The sequence below is a fragment of the Astatotilapia calliptera genome, chromosome 19, assembly GCF_900246225.1.
Source record: "Astatotilapia calliptera chromosome 19, fAstCal1.2, whole genome shotgun sequence".
Classification (NCBI taxonomy): domain Eukaryota; kingdom Metazoa; phylum Chordata; class Actinopteri; order Cichliformes; family Cichlidae; genus Astatotilapia; species Astatotilapia calliptera.
In genome coordinates, this window is record NC_039320.1 from 2,551,162 (window position 1) to 2,573,548 (window position 22,387).

General features: G+C 40.9%; 1 protein-coding gene across 20 annotated transcripts in view; it reads right to left on the reverse strand.

Annotated features, from left to right (window-relative positions):
- mark3a (MAP/microtubule affinity-regulating kinase 3a) overlaps positions 1 to 22,387 on the reverse strand; it is a 45,796-nt gene that overhangs the window by 4,685 nt on the left and 18,724 nt on the right. For 5 of the 20 annotated variants that reach the window (XM_026152310.1, XM_026152306.1, XM_026152307.1 and 2 more), the window contains exons 6-17: positions 20,490 to 20,560; positions 19,459 to 19,515; positions 17,757 to 17,993; positions 17,211 to 17,351; positions 14,648 to 14,747; positions 11,019 to 11,131; positions 10,309 to 10,456; positions 9,405 to 9,622; positions 8,433 to 8,536; positions 7,819 to 7,995; positions 4,842 to 5,114; positions 3,868 to 3,894 (exon numbers count right to left, since the gene is read on the reverse strand). In XM_026152310.1, coding sequence (XP_026008095.1) covers positions 3,868 to 3,894; positions 4,842 to 5,114; positions 7,819 to 7,995; positions 8,433 to 8,536; positions 9,405 to 9,622; positions 10,309 to 10,456; positions 11,019 to 11,131; positions 14,648 to 14,747; positions 17,211 to 17,351; positions 17,757 to 17,993; positions 19,459 to 19,515; positions 20,490 to 20,560 — 1,666 coding nt within the window. Of the gene's footprint in view, positions 1 to 51; positions 132 to 3,867; positions 3,895 to 4,841; positions 5,115 to 7,818; positions 7,996 to 8,432; positions 8,537 to 9,404; positions 9,623 to 10,308; positions 10,457 to 11,018; positions 11,132 to 14,647; positions 14,748 to 17,210; positions 17,352 to 17,756; positions 17,994 to 19,458; positions 19,516 to 20,489; positions 20,561 to 22,387 lie in introns of all 20 variants that reach the window. The other 15 variants (XM_026152313.1, XM_026152320.1, XM_026152311.1 and 12 more) reach the window with 10 other exon arrangements.

Genomic DNA, 22,387 nt, shown 5'->3' on the forward strand with positions numbered 1-22,387 from the left:
AAGGAAGGAAAGAAGGAAAGGCTGAAAGAGACTGGAGGGCAGAAGACTTACTAAGGGTCTTTCCTCCCTGGGTAGAAGGGTTGGCAGGCCCTGTTTTGGCCGACTGCCGTTTGGCCGGGTCAATACTGACCCTAGGCAGAGAGGAAGAGCAGCAAGAGGTCAAGGTTAAAGGACACAAGAAGGTAAGGAAGACAAAAAACACACCGGGAGGAGAATGTGAGTGAACCTAAAATGTCCCGAGGACGAGGAAAATAAAGAAAACTCGTTAAGATCAGAAATGAGTTTTTAGCAGAAATGTACGGCGGCCCAAACCGGACAAAATGAAGTTAATGCCTATAAGACGAGTCAAAAATGGAACCAAGTAAATAAATAATATTGTTGGTTAAAATGGAGATTTAAAAAAAAAAAAGTGTAGCTAAGACTTTTCATCTTCAGAGGAAATTGAACATAAGACAGTTTAATAACTCCACTTTTCAGTTTGTTATTTTTATGTCTGTTCTTTGTAGCATGAAAAAAAATAATCATGCAATTGTTCCACATTTTCTGATTAATCCTTATTTAGATAATTAATATAATTGGACTCATTTTTAAGCTAGTGAACTTACTATTTTTGCTCTTTGTTGTGAACTTTTGCAATTGATATTTTCAGTTATTTTTACTTAACAGCAAGATCTTAAAATTGATGTCGCAGACCAAGATTGAAATAGTGACTGCACCAGGGTTCACAGGACAATAAAGATAACTTTAAACTAAAAAGAAATTAAGCTCAACTCTTATTTGAATACTCCATTATATTCATTTAACCAACTACACAATTTATTACTGTATTCGGTTTTATTTTCGACTCATCTTATAGTCTTTTGCTCTATTTTGTCACAGTGAGTGCGCCACAGAAATGAGGACAAACACAAAAACCCTAGTGAGACGCCATGAGTGGGAATGCAGGATGGTGATGACACCTGAGCAGAACCGACAGGAGGCTCTGGATGACGATGATGCTGCCAAAGGAAGATGACAGTTTACAAATCAGCCACCAGAGGGAGCCATGGGCCTCAAGACAGCTCCCTGAGAAGGCCGCAAAGCTCCTCTGATCTTTTGATATGTACATCAATGACTGGTTCAGTTTGGCCACAGCTACCATGCTGTTTCACAAGATCCGTTTGAGGAATTCAGTGTTTAATAGCCTCCTCTCTTAAATCCCAACCCCTATTGGAATGGCTGATCCGACTACTTGGAACGTCCGCAGGAAACCATCAGCATGTCCAAACAAAATAAGGCCTCCTTTTATAAAGTGGGACATTAAGAAAAGTTAAGAAAATGTCTGAAGAGACCCATTTACACTATCGTGTCACCACACACCCATTTTAAAACAAAAAACACCTTGTCGTAGTGAAAAAGTCTTACACATTGTTTAGTATGGGCCCAAATGCTGGAAGACACTAAACGGAAAGCAACGAGGGGAGAATATTTCCAGCACCTGCGTCTAAAACAACTTTCTGAAGACACAAAAATACTTTGAGAATTAGTATTTTTGTGTCTTCAAACATTCTCTGCAGCTTTTGCTTGCCTGACAGATAACCGTGAGACAAATGAAGTGCACTGAAAGCAAAACATGTTACAGAAGAAGTTTTCATTTTCTTCAGTAAAAACAACCTTGCTGATTTAAAAAGAATCACAAAATTAGAAAATATTTAACAGAGCATTTTAAATAAGGTCATTTCCATGTTAAGTTTAGGAACTGTGGAGTTTTTATGTTGATTTCTAAGTTAAAATCCTAATCTGTGATTTGTATTAGTACTAGTGCTGTCAGTGTTAACCTCGTTAGAATGACGTTAACGTCATGCTGACAGCACTAATTAGTACATTACAAAAAATTTAATAAAAATAGCCAAAAATGGTCAGTAAATAAATGCTGTATTATATACCTGTGTGATCCCCCCCTTTTTTTTGTTCTTCTGACTTAAACTGAAAGTAAAAAACTAAAGCCCAGAAAACCTTCAAAGCGAAAATAAAGGGCAACGAGACAAAAGCTGAGCGACGTGCCTTTTAGAAGACCCTTTCTCTGAAGATGATGTTTGTACCCACCAAGGGAATGAACCAAGTCTACAAAAAACATCAGTGTATACAAAGTTGCATTTATAAATGTACTAAACGGCTTAGAAACAGATAAAAATATAATCCTTGGTGGTTTCTTATTGACACAACTGGGTCAAAGAAAGTAAGAAAATATATATTTTGGTGAATAATGCAGCAGCAGAATAACCTACGATGAGTTCAGTCATTAAAATCAAGAATCAATGGCAGCTGTAAGAAGCAACCTCATGCATGCAATGACGACTGATTAGTAGCAAGCTGCTTTGTTTTTGCTGTATGGGTAACTGACTGATTGTTCAAGGAGTCCGGTCTGCTTTCCCAATCAGCCTTTATCCACCCAGACCAACCGTGGCCACCCCGAGCACATTTACACACAGAGACCAGGTAAAACCCAATCAAAGCAAAAGGAAGTTTCAATTTTTATTCAAATTGCAATGCATTCATCTTAAAGGAATAGTTTGCCATTGTGATAAATTTCAATTAAGTCACTTTTTTAAATAAAAAAAGATGAAATGATTGACAGCTCCCTTATGTACAATAGATATATACGTGTATTAAAAATAAAAAACCATCACATCTCAGACAACGCTGTCAACAAAAGCTAACTGATACAACCTACCACCAATACTCAGTTGCTAGTTTTTTACTACACCTGGCTACGAAGTCTAATCGTCCCACAGTAAATCCTCCTGTCCTCGTGAAAGCTTAAAATTCAGAGCTTCTGATTCTTCTGTATATTCGTTCTGCAGGATGTTGAGCTTGAGGAGGAGGAGCTTAAAAAGGTCCACAACATAGCTCCTCCAGAACAAACACCTCCATAAAACTGTTTATACACAAAACAGCACAGATAGCGTTGGGCGATCCAGTATCCAGGGCAGGACGGGGAGTTTAATTTCCACTTGAAAGATTAAGAGAAAGAAAGTGGGCTACACCTGCATCACAGCCTCCTTCGCATACAAAAGGTGACAGATTTAGTCTAATCATCTGACTGCACTTAATGACCATAAATGGGCGGATATCAGCCGAACAGCTAAAACAGTACTGAGACCTAATGTCTGCCCAGGTCTTTTTTGCTTCCCCTGCTTTAAGCCAACAGTTCTGCTGACTCATGTAAGCTGTTTGTATGTGTGTAAAATGAGTTTGGTTGTTTCCACATACGCACGCTTATCTTAAACTCAAATTTAAAAGACAAAAAAACCCAAGAAGAGTCAAACCAGAGACAGAAACCCTCTCAATCTGAACAGGAACTTGTGCTCATGCACACAAATGACAAAACAAGCCCACGTCCTAAGTGTCATTTACAATAGTGAAACATAATGAGACAACAGTGAGTCTGGTTACATTTAAAATGAATCTAGTAATCAGGAAGTGAAATATCACCGCCATCACTGACCTATGAGATCATCATCCATCTCCACCATCTAAAAGTATAACCTTCATGAAGGGAGGACTGCACGCACAAGTCCTCTAATACATAACACATAAAACCAAACTATTCCTTTAAGGACAATCTTACCTAGACATTAAATTATGTTACTGTGGGTTACTTAGAGTCACGTCAGTAGACCTAATATGTGAGAACAGAAATCTGTCACGTTAATCTGATTGTAAGCAGTGTGTGTAAATGCACCCAGAGAGCGTTACTGTTCTGCTAAGCAATGTGTTAGTTCAGTGCCAGCAGCCCCACACGTCTAAAGAGTTTCAGAGGAAGTTGTTCTGTGAGACTGTTGTCATTGTTTTGGTACAGAGTGAAAGGCAGTACAAGAGTCCTACCTTTTGGTAAACCTGAATGACATGTTTCTACAACAGAATCAGACAAAGAAACAGTGAAAATGGTGAAAGAGAAGTGAAGGAAAGGGGAGGGGGAGATCGAATGAGTGAACAAAAATGGGGTGATTGGAATCATTAACAGTGAAAGGTAAAGATTCATTTGTAATTTTTTTTTAAAAATTCAGTATTAAATGATTTCAATTCCTCATTTTAGGTCAGTCATTGCAGGTGGGATGTCACTGGCTTGGCTGCTGCTTTCAGTACCTGAACTCGAGACTCTCACTGTGACAATATTAACCACAATAAGAAGTGCACAAGAATCTGATGTCGAGATTTCAGGGAGGCCTGAAAATGCAATTTAAAGAAAAGCTATACAAGACTAACCTCGATTCAAAATGTATGCTTTCACTTTGTTTTGTTTTTAATGGACTATATCAAACTACAAGTATAATAGTAACACATACAGCCCTAAAGCACGCATAGTGCAGGAAATGATTACCGTATAAAAACATTACCACCCAAGATCTTTAAAGAATCATGGAAGTGAAATGATCTAAAATGGTCTGCTGTGTGTAATGAATAAAATGTTTGAATATCCAATCAGTTTCTTTACGGTGTTTGTAGGTTTTCTGGCAGCAACCAGGCAGCGACACACAACAAATGTAGACTTGAGCATAAATCACATTGTACAGGACAGTGAAGTGTTCCTCCAGCATGTAATTATTTATCTTAACTCTACATGGCACTGTGCTGATTGGCTTCAAATCTGAACAGAGTCACAGTAGATTATAAGGCACAGAGCAGAGCAGCGCTGGAGTCTTTCCTCTTTATATTCAAGCTTTAATGTTTTTAATCACTTAAAAAAAAAATTTGCTTTAGAACAAATGAAACCTTTAAACTGACTGAACAGAAAGGAGCTAAACATCAACCCGTCACACTTCTCTACAAAATGTGCGCAGACGCTTTTCCTCGCCTACCTGCGGGTGAGTTTAGAGGTGAGTTTGGAGAAAAGGTTGCTGGTTCCACGGCTCCGGGTCTGAGACAGAGGCGTGGCATCGTGGGAGAGAGTAGGGGAGGCCGGCGGCCCGTTGTACGTGGCCGTGCGGCGGTCTCTCAGCTGGCCACCGTGGAAGGTGCTGCGGCTGGCTGTGCCTCGGGGGAAGCGGAGACGGTCGGGCGTAGTGGTGTTGGCGACGCTGTGGGTGGACGCTACCGGGTTCCTCTGACTGCCGGGAGACACGGCAACGTTGCTGAAGTGGACGGAGGGGGAAGTTACAATTAAAGCAGGTTTTACACTCCGTTTTTCCAGAGCAGACGTGTACTTCAACACACTGAACATTTCCACGTATTTGTGCAGGTAGAGTGTGATGGAGCCAGATTATACACAGTCACAGAAGCTGTGACTGTGCAACATACTCGAGTACACTTCTGCAATGGAAAAATGTTTGTGCAGAGTCACTGCACGTGCCTCTGCATTCCTAAAATGTGTGGTCTGGTTATTCTACGTGGACTTCTAAAACTGCCATGGGTTTCAAATACTGCAGGTTAGACATCAGCAGGGTAGGAAATTAAAATCACAACAGGACAAAGCCGCACATCAGCTGGTGGATTTAGACGCAACAGCCAGTCTGTGAATAACTAATTTGCAATACATTTTTTTTAAATTACAGCGAATGTTTTAGTCTTGCGACCACTGGCCTCACACAGCTGACCAACCACAAGCAGAAGCTGCATGTAGCACAGAGTAAGATCATCATTCCCTATAAACTGCTGAGCAGTTGTAGCCATAACTAACAGATTAGAACAGAGATGTCAAACGTCCGTTACCTTAGGGGACACATACAGCCCACTTTGATCTTAAGTGGGCCGGACCAATGAAACTCCCCTTTCTGTCAGTCTAAAGAAGTGCACATTTAATCTCTGAGGTATCTCAAGAAGAAGAAGTGCAATTTCAACAGCACATCTCAGTTTTACTAAGTGATAAAGAAATGTTGCTCTATTTAATGAAAGAAATCTTAGTTTATCTATTACTTTGGTGTATTATGGATGGTTGTGGGAGGTTTTCATCAGTAAGACAAGCTGTGAAAGTTATCAAAATACAGTTAAAAGTCTAAAACGTATGTCCTCCTTCACATTTACCAAAGACCGCCAGTGGGCCAGATTGGCATCTTTGCTGGGCCATTTCTAGCCCCTGGGCCTTATGTTTGAGACCCCTTGATTAGAGCATAAGTGTTTATTTAAACTGAATCCATAAAGCAGTGTCTGGTAGTACCAACAAGAGGCAGATTTATGATAGAGAGATTATCAGTAAACAAATACAGCTGGAAGATTAATTTTATGCATTTCATACCCACAGATGTGCAAGTATTTTGTGCAAACTGAGCTCCAGCACAGATCTGGTCTAAGAACCCAGCTTTAGTGCCTCCCTTTGGATTAAACGACTAATGCGCCACAAGGACTTCTGTCCTCATGTGTCTGTGAGTCATTTGAAGATTCTTCAAAGCAGAAAAATAACAGGAGAAATCTTTATAAGATCATTACATTGTTTGAGACCAAACTGAAGAGTTGGGACTTTCTGGGAGCAGAAACAAAATTAGGTTAACCTATTAAAATGGCGGCAGGGCAAGAAAAATAGTATAAGTGAGGTCACATGACCAAAACATCTTTATGATAATATTTAAGGCCAGTGTGTGAGATTTATTTCATTAAATTCGGAGCAATTTTAGAACAGGAAACGTATATAAAGCAGCTGGAACCAAAATTCACCAGCAATGAGCTGTTAATTTCACACCCCAGATGTCAAGCTGTTGATATGTACAATGAAACAGTGAGTTGTGAGCCTGATCACTTAAGAGTCTAAACAGAAACAGACGAGGGTCTGAGGAAGCTGGGACAGCAGGGGAGCCGTGAGCAGTGGGGGCTTTTCCATCATTTCGGAGACCAACAGGTGCAGGACCCAGACAGAGAAAATCAGGGGTCAAAGTTCACAGCAGAGGATGGAGGAGAGATCAGGAGCAGAGCTGTGTGAGTGCGTTACTGCAATGTCGCAAGGAGGGGGGGGGGCCCAAGCGGTCCTCTGGTTTATGGCTGGCAGAGGGATGATGGAAACATGGAAAAATATTATCACACACTGAGTTTAACCTATCGCTCGATTTCAGTGTGTAGATGCATATTTTTCTCCACTTCTCCTCTGGTTTGATCAGCGTCTGAAATAAACACTCAGAAATTTATCTGTCTAACTGACCTGCTTGGTCTCCCTGCTTCATTTATCATCTGGATTTTGGACAGTTTTGTGGAAATTAAATCTGGAAAAAAAATGTCTTTATTTAGCCACCTCCTGAAAAAGAAAGTGGCTAGTCCTAGTCTATGTGTCTGACTTTATAGCAGTGCAGTTACATGTCAGATTGACTACAAGCACCTTGACTAAGCCTCATTTTTAAGTCTGTTTATGTTGTGGAAAACTAATGATTCTTTTGATTCAGTAACACTAGCATACAGATAATACGTACTGAGGTGTTTTGCAGATCCGAGTATACAAATGCTTCTTCCTATCAACACCACCTCAGCAGTGTTACCAAACATCAGGTAAACCAAACAGTAGCACTAAGGCTCGTGTTTATATCTAAAAAGGTCTTCATTCTGACCATGAATCAGCACGTTAGACCGGCTAGACTTTGGTAGAGTAACAATAAAAAGAAGGAGGACATATTTTATTGAGGTATACCAGTCATTAGAGCAATTCATTTTACCTGCTCCTGCTGATGAGCATACATTTCAGACTCTGGCACCAAAAACCACTTTGCTTACTGTTTGTTGCAGGAAATGGTGTCCATGGTTTAGTTGTAGGGTTACAGAGTGTGAAGCTGGCTGGATGTGTGGGTTAGCAAGGGGCCAAACAGGGGCTGAGACATGAGAGGAGACAGACAGGGGGGTTTGGAGACCCTGTCGTCTTACTTGGGCGAGCAGTAGTCCAGAGCGTAGTAGGAGTGGGGCAGTGTGGCCCAGCCTGCCTGGCAAGCGTACAAAGGGCCGACAGTTTGATACCTCAGCCGCACCGAACTGGACGAGGCACCGAATGCAGCGGCTGCAAAGGCAGACGGGGGGCTAGTGGCACAAGCCATCTCAGTCATGCTGGTCATGCCGTAACAGGGGGGGGGGGGGACAAAAAACAAAAACCCCACCCCGAATCACAAACACACAGGCAGAAATGGAAGATAAGTTGATGAGAAAAGGGGAAGTAAACAGAAAGAAAGGAGTAGAAAAATCAGGGACTGAGACAAAGGAAATCTTTTCTAGGGATCCCATGTAGGTCCTTTTTTCCTCTATTAACAAGAAAAAGGGGTTTAAATAACTTCGACCAGTGTGAGTTTGAAATACCATACAAATATACATTTTCACACAGGTTGAGTAGAAGAGTCTCTAAAACAGTATTTATCTAAATCTAAAGAACTACATACAGACTTCAGGACCCACAACAATGATCTCACTAACAACAGTTTACTGACAAGTGGGAAAACTCAAATTCTGCTCCCTGTACTGATTAAGATTTACAATCATCCTCCTCTCACCTGTTCTCTTTCCCGTTAGGAATGACGGAGAGGCGGTCTGTGTTGTTTCTGTCACTGCAGACATACGTGTTCCTCCTGGTCATACCCGCAGATGCAGTGTTATTCTGCAAACAGACAAATGCATTGCTTCAGTGGATGACCTTTTTTTTAAATGAAAGGCTCAAAGAAACATGTGTTACAGCAATTAAAGCACAGTGCACTTAAATTCAGTCTATCATGCTGCCAATCTCACCAAATTCGAATGATTTTGTTTAAACTTGGAAACAATGCGGCAGACTTTAGAAGTAAAACTTGTTTCCTTTGTACTGTACTGATATGTCCCTCGTGTCTTTGATCTCTTAAACATTTGCATTACTCGATTGTATATTAGTAGTACTCGTCTGTCACATTTTGTATCGCCACAGAGGCTCACTGTGGTCGATGTGGACAGGTGGATTAATCGGAAGTGACTCACACAGAGACTGCCACGTCATGGTTTGGTGGCTTTAAAGTGATAGAGTGCAGCTTAAAAACATTTCCTAATCTCCAGACCATGAGACTGAATCACATTGTTAAACAATACTCGGGCATTGTTCGTTGTGTAAATCTGGACAACTACATCGACACACAAAACCAGAGCTCAGGAGTCGATTGCTCACTTCTTTGATCTTTTGTTTTTTTTCCTTACAAGGTGGGATCACATGTGATGTCACCTGTTAGAGGAAGCTTTACCCATTTATGCATCATTTTCTCACAGATGCATCTGAACACAATAAAGTCTTTACACCATTATTTCCCCTTAAATGCAGTGGACTTCCCCAACGCCAGGAAGTACACACTGATGTGTAAAATTGGAATTTCCTTTTAAGTAACCATGACAGCCACTGTCACTAAACACTCTCATTTAGCTTAACTCCCCCTCCCCAAAACTCTCATACAAAAACAGAGCAAACAATCAAGTTTAACTTTTAAGCCAACTGCTGAAACACTCACGCTCGGGGCCGTGGTGGCTCCTTTCCTGCGGTCAGGAATGTCAGCCTTGTTGGGGTTGTTGGCGTTGCCCAGCAGAGGGCTGGAGGGTGGTGCCCCGCGGGTTCCTGGGATGCTCGGTTTACGGAGCTGGACTCCACCTTCCTCTTTCACGCTGTTCTCAGCAGTAGTTGTCTGACTCCTCTTCGGATGAGCCATCCCTGGAGGGAGGTTCTGACCAACTATAGAAAGAGAAAGTATAATTATCAGAGTAACGTTTGCGGGATGACTCAAGAATACGTCTACCTCTGTCAGCAAATGCAATTTTTAAAGAAGTTCTATCTAACCTACATTTTGAAAAAAAAAAATATGACCCAGACTTAGTCAAACATAATTATAGTTACAATTTACAATATAATCATCATCACATTAATGTTTGTTTTTCTTTTAATCCATGGTGGCCTTGAATCAGGTTTCACCATTTACTAAATGAATAAAGTCGTCTTCTTAAATTCCCAAAATATCAGAAACACAAGGCTGAAAATGCCACAGCAGTTTTTGAAATCACAGTTAACAATGTTTGAATGTTGGGTTTCTGCTGGAGTATAAAAAGGTTCTCAGCGTTGCCACTTAAGCTGCAGATCTCACAGACAGGAAGCATCGCAAACTGAGGTTACTGACAAAGCATTATATCACAGTGGACAACACAGAGCTGTGCAAACAAAGGAAAGGCTAAAGTGCCTCTACCATGTGACAGGTTTCGATTTGGCTTCTTTTATCAGCTGAAAACAAGCAACTGACAGAAAAGTACTTTTATTATTAGAGGTGACGTACAGCAGAGTTTCAAGTCTGTTCCTTTTCACGTGACATTGAAAAGGAAAGCTAGGACCACGACACTGTGTTTCACACAATGAAGAAAACAACACACCTTGCTCGCTGTAACGTCTCTGTTTGTGGTTGGAGGAGACGCTCCTCTGGACTTTGAGGTGGGAGGGCGACTGGCCGTTGAGCTCACTGCTTGGCCTCGGTTTGGCCAGAGACAAGTTGCTGCTGGAGGCCGAGTCGCCGGGCTCCAGCTGAGAGACAAAGGACACATACAGAACATACAAAAACCCTCAGTTTCTACAGTTTTACTACAGTGAATGTGATTTATGAGTCAAGACAGACCAAAAATCTAGGGCACATGATACGCGATCAAAAGAATTTTTGTGTACAAAGGATCATTTTAAAACTATTATTTCTGATGAGTGAGAAAGCTGTCATTTGTGAGCTTAGAGCTTCAGATGGCGACTTCAGACCCACTTTGTTTCAATTCCTGCACCTTTATTTATATCAGAACCAAGCCCTCATGGACAGTAAGGGGACTTACATGACTGCTTAATTAGCCGTCTGAAAAAAATGCCCCAAATGCCAAATCTTTGACAACGAACTATTTCACATGATCAAATTTAAAACCATTAGGCTTAACAAACGGAAAAAAGCCCCCAAATGCTTCAAATCAATTATTTTAATGCACTTTAATATGTGGCGAGAGTCTGCAAACAAGGTAGAAGTCTATAAATAGCCGAGTCACACACTGGTTTACGAACCACTGATAGCTGAACGACTGAAGAACTAAGACGTTTGTTATGTTTGTACCTCAGAGGCCTTCCTGCCCAAGAGCAGGTAGGTGGCTGTGATCTCATCATACTTCATCTTGGCCAGAGACTCCTGGATTTCCTCCAAGTTGTAGCCCATCCCGACCATCACGTCTGCACAAGCAAAAATGATCAAAGGCTCAATTTAATAACCACTTTTCACGACACCACTGAAACTAAAAGGGACACTGTAGATAACTGCGATCATTGACAGTTCATTGGGGTCTACATTCACCACAAAGTGAGTGAGAGAGTGCTTAATTTTAGACCCTTTCACAGTGATCTCTGGCGATTACAGCACAAAACCAAAACATGACTATTTCTTTTAAAAAACTTGTTTTAAAGTTATGTGGTTATCAACTTTATGTCAAATCTATGTTATTAAACTGACTTCTCTTAATGTGATTTTGCACATTCAAGAATTGTGTGTGTTTATTCTGGTGACTGAGCCGTGCAGGTTTATGATCCCGTGATATGCGGTGGCGCTACAGCGGATATCACGGGATCGACTACATTACACTAGAAGTTTGTAATGTAGTCAAGCTAGACACGCAACGTCAGAAGCTTCAGGCAGTGAAGTTCAGCTAATCAACTTCCTGCCTTTCTGGTTCACCTTTGAAGCAAAGCAATGCACAGCAATGCACAAATCACAGCTGTAGTTGGGTTCAGAGCAGTCAGGTATGTAATCTGCTGTGTTTCATCTGAACAAATAGACACCTAACAAGTTTTTAATGAATGTCCACACATCAAAGCTGCGTGAAAAACGAGAAAAAGAGTCCCAACAAAGGAGAGATCATCGTCCATCTGTGATTTGTGGGTATAGTTTGATCTAGTCTTAAGCCAAACTTGAATCTGTTTCTAACCCTTACCTACCCTTTCAATGTTGGTCAAGCAGCGAAGACACAAGAGAATTGTCTCCACTCGCAATGTATGAAACTCAAATTTGTCCCCAGGAGACAGATTTACAGAGAAAGACATGCACAGCTTTGACATTAAGCTTCCTCATTGTCCAGGTCACATGTGTGGCAGCACACCAGGTAAAGCTGTACAGATCCAACATGATTTGTAAATATATTTGTGCTGTGTGTGTACACGCATGTTTTGTTCATTTTAAAAAAAGGTACATGAATCTCTGCACACTTACACCGTGTAAGGAGTAAAAAGCAAATACCTGCAATGTAATTCATTAAATTGTAGTAGGAACACTTGGTTTTTCACTGTAGCACTCATTTGTAAAGAAAAGAAAAAAAATGCAGCAATGTCGTCTGAAGTAATGGAAATATGACTTTGTTACGCCACCATGCATCACATGAAAGCTTTTTACACGCTGTGCAGTCTATGAATCTTTGAAAACGCTCTTCTATCTGAGACACGTTGGAGAGCTTTTTTATGCAGATTCCATCTTCAGAGATGGAGCGTCTGGTCTCCAAGGAAAGGTGTAGAAATGAGTCACCGGCTTCGCAGTGACCTGTGATGGGCTCTGACTTCCTGCCAGTAACCGTTCTGTCAGTGCAGGCTGTTTGTGTCCGACAGGAGATCGTTTTTTAAAATCACACTCTTTTTAGTGCAGATGATGTGCTGCCGTAGCCAAAAATGTATTTCTCAACCACAAACTCAGCTGCCAGACTTGACAACAAGAGAGAGGTGTGACCGCTTCATCATCATTTCAGACTCTTTACCCGGCATCCTCAGGGGTTTATGAATTGATTTTAAAATGTTACCTATTACTACTAAATATTTTCATGGCTTCTCTTTCTACTACACTTCTAAAGGCTTAAAATGTATAATTTTCAGCACCACTCGAGGGTTTCTTTGTGCTTTAATGATTTTAGTTTTTGAAACAAAAAGCTCAGCACAATAATTTTAAAATATCTTCATTCCTTTGTTAATTGCTAAGTATCTACTTCACCTGGGCACGAACACTTTTAGTCTAACACCAGGTTTCATGCGTGGGAAGAGAGAAAGCGAGCAAAAAACGAGCTGCACCTCTGTAACCAGGCAGAACCACTGATCTGCCATCTTTTCCCGTCCTTTGTTGGATCAAGCTCATCTTTCTCACTTTCACACTCCTGCGTCCCAACACTTGTGTTTCCCTCTCTGATTCTCGGCTCATTAGATGGTTTATGGCTGCAATCTTTGACAAAATGCTCATAGCTGAAAGAAGAAAGGACATTTTAACACTTATCTGGTAACACTCTACCTAAGAAGAAAAAAGGATTACTTTCTAGGCTTGAATTATGTAACATTACTGGCTTTATTCATCTGTTAACGCTACTTTTTTTTAGTTATTCTGACATAGGCTACACAGGTTAGGTCAGTTATGTAAAAGTTCTGTGTGGCTATATTCAGATACACCAGGACCTTTAAAGGAATAAGAGCGCCTTGGTTGCCTCCTGATATTTAGCTATGAGCTGATCACGCTGTCAGTGATAGATTGTGCTTTTCCTTTTTTCCCCTAAATAATTCCCACTGAGCTCATTGCTTTTCACAGTTAATCAACACGGTATACTACAAGCACAGAAAATTAATCTAGAGAGGCATGTAATTCTTATGTGCTCAGGTTTAAAGGCACATATGCATTCATTCATCTATGCAGCTGGCATGAATCAAAACTAAAAATATCAAGACTCATGTCACTGTGGAAGAATTATGGAGAATGTCCTCCAGGTCTACTACTTCCTTACACGCATCACATAAAATCAGACATTTAAAAGCTAAATGGTGAAAAATGTTTATCCAAGAGTCCACCCATCCCCTACCCCAATAAATAAATATATCAGTTATGAATTCAATAATGTAACAGACATTTGAGGATTTGGGGCCTTCGAGGTTGAGGATTTCCTTTAAATTGATCAGCTAATAGTTTCACCTTTAAGCTGGCCTGTTCACAGTGTTTCCTGGTGTTAAGAAAATAAATGCTCTCTCTATTGGCCCTTGTGCTGCTGAAGCCTTTAGATAAATTAGATGTCATCCACACTGAAAATTCGAAGCCTTTTCCTGTGTAAGACAGCATCTGCTCCACAATGCATTGTTTTCATTCAGTAATAATTTTAGGTAAACTTTTGCAGGCATTGTTTAGAATCCAGAGACTAGTCGGCAACTTCAAGACCTCATTCTCTCCCCTCCTCCATCTTTCTTTTTTCCGTTTTCCTGGGTGATTGGGAGTTCGCACCGACACATGTGCACCAACGGCCGACCCCAGCTGCAGTTATGTAAGAGCTTTCATCCAGGGCATGATGGGGAGGCTTCTCTGGTTCTCTTCTCTGCGTGCAGCAGCGCTGCTCGAATTTATTTATTCATCGTCACGTTTCATCTTTTTTCCTTTTCAAGCTCTTCAGCACTGAAATAATGAGACTGCCTCTGCACTGTGGAGCCGTAACCCCACTAACGTTCGACATCTCACGTCTTCTCACTACTGACGAAAATTACCGACTGAGCTTTTACAGTAATAATGGAGAAGGAGGGGGTGTGTACTTTTTTCTTTTGATTATAGAACAGTGTATATGACAGGCCTGAAAGTCAGAAAACTGACTTAAAAAGAACTTCAATGATGAAGCAATCCATCCTTCAAAAGGGGAAAACAAACAAGCAAAAAAGCAGTTACGATATTAATAGTAACATCAGCCTTACCTATTCTCTTCTGATCTGTGATGTCCAGCTCTGGTTCAGTGTAAGGTTTGAGCTCGTCATCATCAAATCCTGCATTGATCCATCGATCCTTCATAATTTGCTGTAAAAATAAAGACAGACAATTAGAACAGATGTGGCTACACATACGTAAGAGAAACAAACAAAAAACAAACGCCGACGGCACACATGCATACCACCGAATAAAAAGTGGCATTTTCTTTTTTCCCAGCACAGAAGTTTACAGGGTTTTGTAGGCAAAACAGGCAAACCTGAATAAACTGTGAGAAACTAACAGTTTGAAACGTTTGAGAGTGCTCAATCCTCCAGGTAAGGAAATCCCAAAAAAGGTGATCCATTCATCTGGACACCTTTTCAATGGGAGAAACTGGCGAACAATGGGCTGTGAGGCCACAGTCCATTGTTATTCAGTGGGCTGGTTTCAGTCATTATGCAAATGTACTGTTTCTAAGGTTGGAGAAACCTGCAGTCAGCTGAGACTGAGGAAGTCACTCCCACTGAAATTGCTAAGTAGTTCTATGATACTAGAACTATAACCTTTGTCTCAGCTTTTAAAGAAAAAAAAAAAAAGTGAATCAAATCAACATATATTGGGGGCACCACAGCTCATGAGGTTAAACCTTTAGTAGCTCTTAAGGTGCATCTTCAAATATTATCTGGTGTTATCAGAAAAGGCTTAGTCCAAAATAACTGGTGTGGACAGATGTTACAGTTTAACAATATTGAAATGAAATTTTAGTTCAAGTCTAAACTTGACAGAATTATATTTCTAACAATGCATTTAACATCCACTGTAATAACAGATCAAACAGTAAGTCGAGTGCATGAGGCATTCCACTCAGGTTTAATTACAATTCAGTCCTTTCCCAGAAACACTACACATTGAACTGTGCTCCATCACATTTGCTTGCACCCTTATTTTATTTCGCTAATCAATCATCAGCTGATCAATTGGTCCCTGGGGTTTTACTGAGGACAGAGCCAAACTAATTATCACGCTCTGCTGTGGCTGCCATAATCCAGGTCAATCGTGTGGCATCAAACGCCAACAGATGTGACCCCGACATTCGAGCCAGCACTATTTATTTTAACTCACGTACTGTCTGCTCTAAAGAATTCAGCAAAATGCAATCAAGCCATTTCCTTGAAATGAAAGGCGAAAATCAGCTTTGAGATTAAATAGCAAGTTCAGAGCTTACATGCCAAAAATAACTGTGAAAAGAACGATTTTTCTTTGTGTGAATGATTTACTGCGGAGTGTGAACAGCTAAAAGATGATCATTCACACATTGATCTGTGGAACAATTCTCTCTGTCCTCTCTTCCTCTTACATTTAACACTTGGATTATTCCAACCACCGCAGATGTTCTGACGGAAATAAAAAGTCCAGGTATTTCTGCCATTTTCTGTCAATCAACTTTGGAAAACTGATTTATTTTTGTCCAGTAATATTTAACTTAGTATGTGGACTCTGAGGACCTTTAATGCTTTTGGTTAAGAGGTCAAAATTTCATTTGGCTCATCAGAGAACATGCTGAAGTCTGATCGTACAACACCGCTGTTCGTTATCCTCCTACTTCTGCTGGAACTTTGAAATGTACTACAGACACATTTCTACTTATACATGAATGTTTTTTTTTTAACATGTTTGCATTTACAGTTTTGTAGCTTTTGCTGCTCATCTATTATTTAATACTGTGACAAAAAGCACAAATGTTTCCTTAACAATAACTGGAGGATTTCTTGGACCCCAAATATTTGATCAAACAACATTATATGCTGCTCAAAAGGCAATGCACAATTACAAAAACAATGTAATGAAACTCATTTACAGTCAAACGGGCAATTTCATATTATATTTTGCTAACAGAAGAGTTTTGAACTCCTATTATGTTCACTTTAGAATCATGTGCTGATTAAAAGCCAAAGATATTTCACATGTCATCTATTAACCAGCTAATCCTCACATCCATGATGCTCGATGGATTTTAGGTGTGAGCACATTTCTGGACACCAGATTTACTGATAACAGATGGATTGTTTTCAGCAATGTTCCTGTTAAGTTAAAGCAAAATGAAATGTACTCGTGAGGACTGTGTGCTGTTTCTACTCAAAGCGAACTGAAGTGTTCGCTAGCACACTGCACGTTTTGATCTTGCTTAAACCGGGAGATAAATAAAATGCATTAAAAACGCAGCTGTACTTTGTGCTCATAATGACGCAGACTTAAATAAGTAGGTTATATGCACCCTCTTGAAAACTGATGTATACTCGAGGCACAAATGAAGGCAGAGAAGTGATCACAGAAGCCAATTTTGGCACAAACACAAAAACGTCGATGCATTATTCATGGTTACAACATCATAAGAGGAGGAGTAGAGTGTGGGCCGGGCACACACGCACAAAACAGGACGCCGTCGGCGTCAGAGGAGATGATGCAGTGGGGAGATGCAGGGACTGAGAGGAGGGGTTTGAGGATGGATGGCATTCTCCAATGGTGCAGACGTGCTCTGGGAGTGCGTTAAGAACTAAGAGGTATATTTACATTTTCTGCGTCCTCCCTCACCTCGAGAGTACCCCGCTTGGCCGGGTTGAGCACCAGGAAGCGTTTGAGGAGGTTCTCGCAGTCTGTGGACATGTAGAAAGGGATGCGGTACTTCCCTCTGAGCACACGCTCCCGCAGCTCCTGCAGAGAAGGATGAACGGACTGATCTCAGATCATTGCTAGAAGAAATGTAGGGGCTGGTTTGTAGACTGTAACATCGTGCATAAGCTTTACTTTAATCATTTAAGAGAACCTGGAACAGCTTCCACAGGATTTGCACCATATAAACCCATGGTACATGTGACACTAGACAGTACCAACAGTTATATATAACAGCATTTAAATGACAACTATGATTGTTTTTATTATCGCTTTCTCAGTTGCTCTAATTGGACTGCTAAATGTAAAAACATCTTGTATTGTGTAACCTAGGATCCAATATAATAAGGTAGTCACTTTTATTTATAGAAAATATGGAGAAAGAGCATCATCTCTCTCCTTCTGCTATGAGAAAGAAGCTGCAGCATCATGTCATCCACACGCTACCTTAAGATTCTGTCCGTCAAATGGCAGCGAGCCGCTGACCAGCGTGTACAGTATCACCCCCAGACTCCAAACGTCCACCTCTGGCCCGTCGTACTTCTTTCCCTGGAAAAGCTCCGGTGCTGCGTACGGCGGAGAGCCGCAAAACGTATCCAGCTTGTTGCCCAGAGTGAACTCGTTGCTGAAGCCGAAATCTGCGATCTTGATATTCATGTCTGCGTCGAGGAGCAGGTTCTCAGCCTTTGAACAGACAAACCAGTAACTTTTAGGCAATCTGCTGAGCACTGAACACTGGTCAGTGTTGGAGAGGCAGCCACATGAAGGCCAAAATGTTTAAATAATTATTTCTTCTGTATTGCTGTCATTCAGCAGCATGAAGTTTGTTTTTGATGATATTATTGATAGACTTTATTAGTGATTATTTTTTAGACAAAGCCAAACACGATAAGCACTTTTTCTGCAGTCGCTTGATTAATCATTTTGTCCATAAAGTGTCAAGAAAAGTGCCAAAAATCAAAAACCTGTTTATTTATTTATGAGTCCAAAAATCCAGGATTATAAGGCTTTAAAAAACACATAATTTCTCCTTTGTGAATGAATGAAGATTTCAACCCAGCCATCTGCTCTTTGCTGACATGTAGCTGTAGGCGAAAGACTAATTAGAAAGCTGAGATGAGTACACAGAGGACTCATCCTTCCAGCTGAAACACTGAACTGACATCCTGAGAGGCTTGCAGCTGCATGCAAACAGCACTCATCATAACATGTCTGACCGTCAAAATCTCAGCAGGTGTTGCTGCTGAAGCCACAAAAAGCCCAGAATTCCTCAGAGGCACAAAATGGCCTACAAGCCCGAGGGACAGTGTTTGGTTAAAATGTGGCTTGTATACCTCTTCTACATCGAGTGTGACATTTGGACGCGCGCTGAGCAGCTCCGTGCTGCTCTGTCATCTCCCTACTCATTGATCATTGATGAAGCTTCGCAGAGGAAACACTTTGGATGTGCAGCTGCTGGCAGAGCAGATACACGGGCCTCTCTTCTCTTAGCTACTCCCACTGATGCCGAGATAAAAATACAGAGGCATCAATATTTATAGTTGGAGAACTAAAATGGAGAGCATCACGGCTGTGAAACAGAAGAGGCGGGAGAACATGTAGACAATTTATAGGGCCACCTACTTTTTCTTTTTTTTTAACACTCCTCCCACCTCTATGGTGCAAAGATTTGTTTCATGGTGGCCATAGTGGCCAAGGACACTGTCGGAAAAGGGAAAAGATGAGCCTCACTAGCTGTGTGTGTGTTGGATTCATCTGTGGGAACATGGGAGTTAAGACGGGAATCATAAAACAGGGACTGATGTGACCTTTAATTCATGATGGACAGCAAACTCTTTAAAATCTACTGACCCTAATATAATATGTACAGTATATCAGCTTCTTAAATGTGAAGATTCTGAGGACAGAAAGAGGAGTTCAGATGGGGATCAAGTTCCTCAAATACTTCAAGTTGAAGTAGAAATACATACAATACAAATACCAGCTGGATACAAAAATAACAGTGATCCCTTTTAATCTGAATTAATGACTTTCAACTGAATGATGCATGATGCACACCACAGTGTGACCTATAAAGGCTTTTGGATAAATACTGAAAATTCAAGTTCGATCTTTTTTTTTTGCTGTGTTTGCATTTTTAACCACTCACCTTGAGGTCTCTGTGAACAATGTGCTTCTGGTGGCAGTACTGCACCGCCGATACAATCTGTGCCGAACGAAACACAAGTACAGCTTAGTTAAATGTTCTCAGACTGTGATAAAGGATGTGGTGTAGGAGGAGATGTGGTTGAAACTAACAGGAAAGATACAACTCAGCTAAGGTGGGGCTGACGACACCAGAGCGGTGAGAAAACAGGTTTGTGCAGTAGCTCTGTCGTACATTCGTCTGACTCGTGAGGCACGTACGAGTATTGCTAGTATCAGGGCACAAGGAGTTCCTTTGAGTGACACATTTTAGAGCTTTTAAAATGATCATTTTTGAGTCTTCAGTTCCCTTCATTTTTAAGGCTTCAAGATTTGCACAGAATTTTATTTGTGTTGTCTTGAGAAACCAACACTACAAAACGCAAAATGTTAGTATATCCACCAACTCAGATGCACAGAGTTTATAACTTAAACACTGGCAAAAAACACCACCAAACTGAGTTTTTTGCATGTTTTCAAACTGCATCAAGGTTGTGTCACTTTTATGAGCATTATCAAAACAGTTCATAAAGTAGAATGGTAACAGGATAAACTTCTTCAACTGAAATTGCAGCTAGATCTGATTATCAAGGGATTGTTTCTCATTACACAATTTAAGATAGTTTTAATCTAAAATCTGATCACACCAGAGGCTGTTTCATTTATGATGCCAGATCACTGTCGTTCACTACTAATTAAACCAATACCAACACGGGCAAAAAGATACAGAGAGTCTGAGTGTTGAACATGAATACATAACAGCCAGGTGTTTTGGACCAGCTTCTTAGCACTTCACACAACAGTCGATGGCTTGTTTGTGACAGTCATGAAGAGGTAAGTGATGGGGAAGCAAGTCGGTTTAGACATTTCATCAGTCTCAACACAACAGAGACGCTTCTGTCCTCCGAGGACACACAGAGGACAGCGTCCTGTCTGAAGCACAGCCAGGAGCAGAGGTGTGAAACCAGAACACTGCAGGGGGAGAAAGCTGGGTACCTGTCTAAATTTAGCTCTGGCCTCTTTTTCCTTCATTCTTCCGTGTGCAACCAGGTAGTCAAACACCTCTCCTGCAAAAGAGCAGAAAGAGAGAAATTGAGGAAAACACTAAAAGTAGAGAATAAGCAGTGAGGAAAACGGATACGAAAAAAGTAGACAAACACAAAGTGAATCGCAGCTTCTAAAAATCTGCAGATAAAAATAACTTATACGCAGCTGGCCTGCACCATCGCCCATGTGCATGGTTCGAGGGCGTTTCTTGACCATATTGAGTTGAGCTCGGCAACGCTTCCTCCACACTGAGCCTCTCCTGGAGGCACAAAGCTGCCGCCGAGCTGAGCTCCACAGCAGCAGACCCTTCCCTCGGCCCACACGCACAACCAAAACGTGACTACACTCCCTCGTGTGTTAATTGAACTCGAGTTGCTGGTGCGTGCACATGCACGCCCATACTCGGGTGATAGGAAAAAGAGAGAAAAAAAAAAAAAAAAAAAAAACAAAAACAGAAAAAACCTCCCCCACTTCTCTTGAATCCTCAAAACCCTTCCGCTCTCTCGGCGCTGACCTGCAGAGGCAGCCAGAGTGTGCGATTCTGTACTTATAAGCATCAATTCATCAGCGGTCTCTGACTCAACCGCTAAAGACAGAATGAGCGTGCTGAAACTCTGCATGTCAGAGGTAAATAGCATGTCGTATGTTGTACATAAAGATGAGCTTTAATAAAAACTGCATGCAGAACAAAACTATAATTTTGTTGTCTTAAATTAATTTGAGGCACAAGACTGTAAGGCTTCTTAAATTCTGCCATCACTTTTCTGCACTATCAAATAATCCTGGGGCAACTTATCAAGTCGGACTCAGCCACAGTTAGAAAAGACGAATAGAATAAACTTGTCACTTTGTCATTCAGCACATACAGTTTTACAAATTTACTAATAAATCTAAAAATAAAAAAAAAGGATCTAGGATATACACATGTAAGAATCTAAGAGAAATGAGCTGTATACATTATGGAAAAAATGTACAAAATATCAGGACATAATGATATTGCACAGCAATAACAGCATTCCAGGTATGAAATTGCACTGCTCTAAATACAGTCTCATGTGCATATATACTGGAGTGGGCAGTTTGGTTAGTTATTACACGCCACCTCTTTGCACCAAGTTTTCTGCTCTTAAACATCACACAGCAACTTACTGCCAATGGTAACACTAATATTCTGACACTAAGCAGGTATTCTATCATGACAACATTAGTTAAGCTGCACTTTTTTTTCAAGCAACCTGACAGGGTCACCTTAAGATCCTGCATGACTTCTGAGAAAAATCAATGACGAACTGAAACAAGTATTCGATTTACGTCACTAAGAGCTAATGCAATTGGCCAGTGATCAGAGTTCCCATCTCAGTGATAATGTGATTTGGTACCCAACAAGCATGTCTTCACAATTTGTCGTCTCTGCTCAGCTCAGCAGTCCAATAATGAACAGCTCAAGCAATCGATGGAAAGATGTGGCATGACATGACATGAAATGAGAATTCAGAAAAAGAAAATTTCCCCCAGCTGAAGACTTCCAAGAGAAAACTCTTTGGGGGTCTTACAGCTACATATATCTCAAGTTGGAGGGTAGGCATAGTTTATTGTAGCTGTTGCGTGCTCCCCTTCACTCCTCTTCATTTACTGCAGCACAAAACCCACCTCACCTCTTTCACAAGCTGCCTCAAGCAGACTGGGAGAGAAACCCTCAGCTATCCTGTGACCACGGCACCCACAGGCAAATGTATTTGGATGTCAGTGTTCGCAAAAGTATGTATTGAAGGATTGTTTCAAGGCTCTGAGTGACAGTTTGCACGCCCTAAAAGGTAGTATGACTGAGACTTTGATAAAGTAAGGCA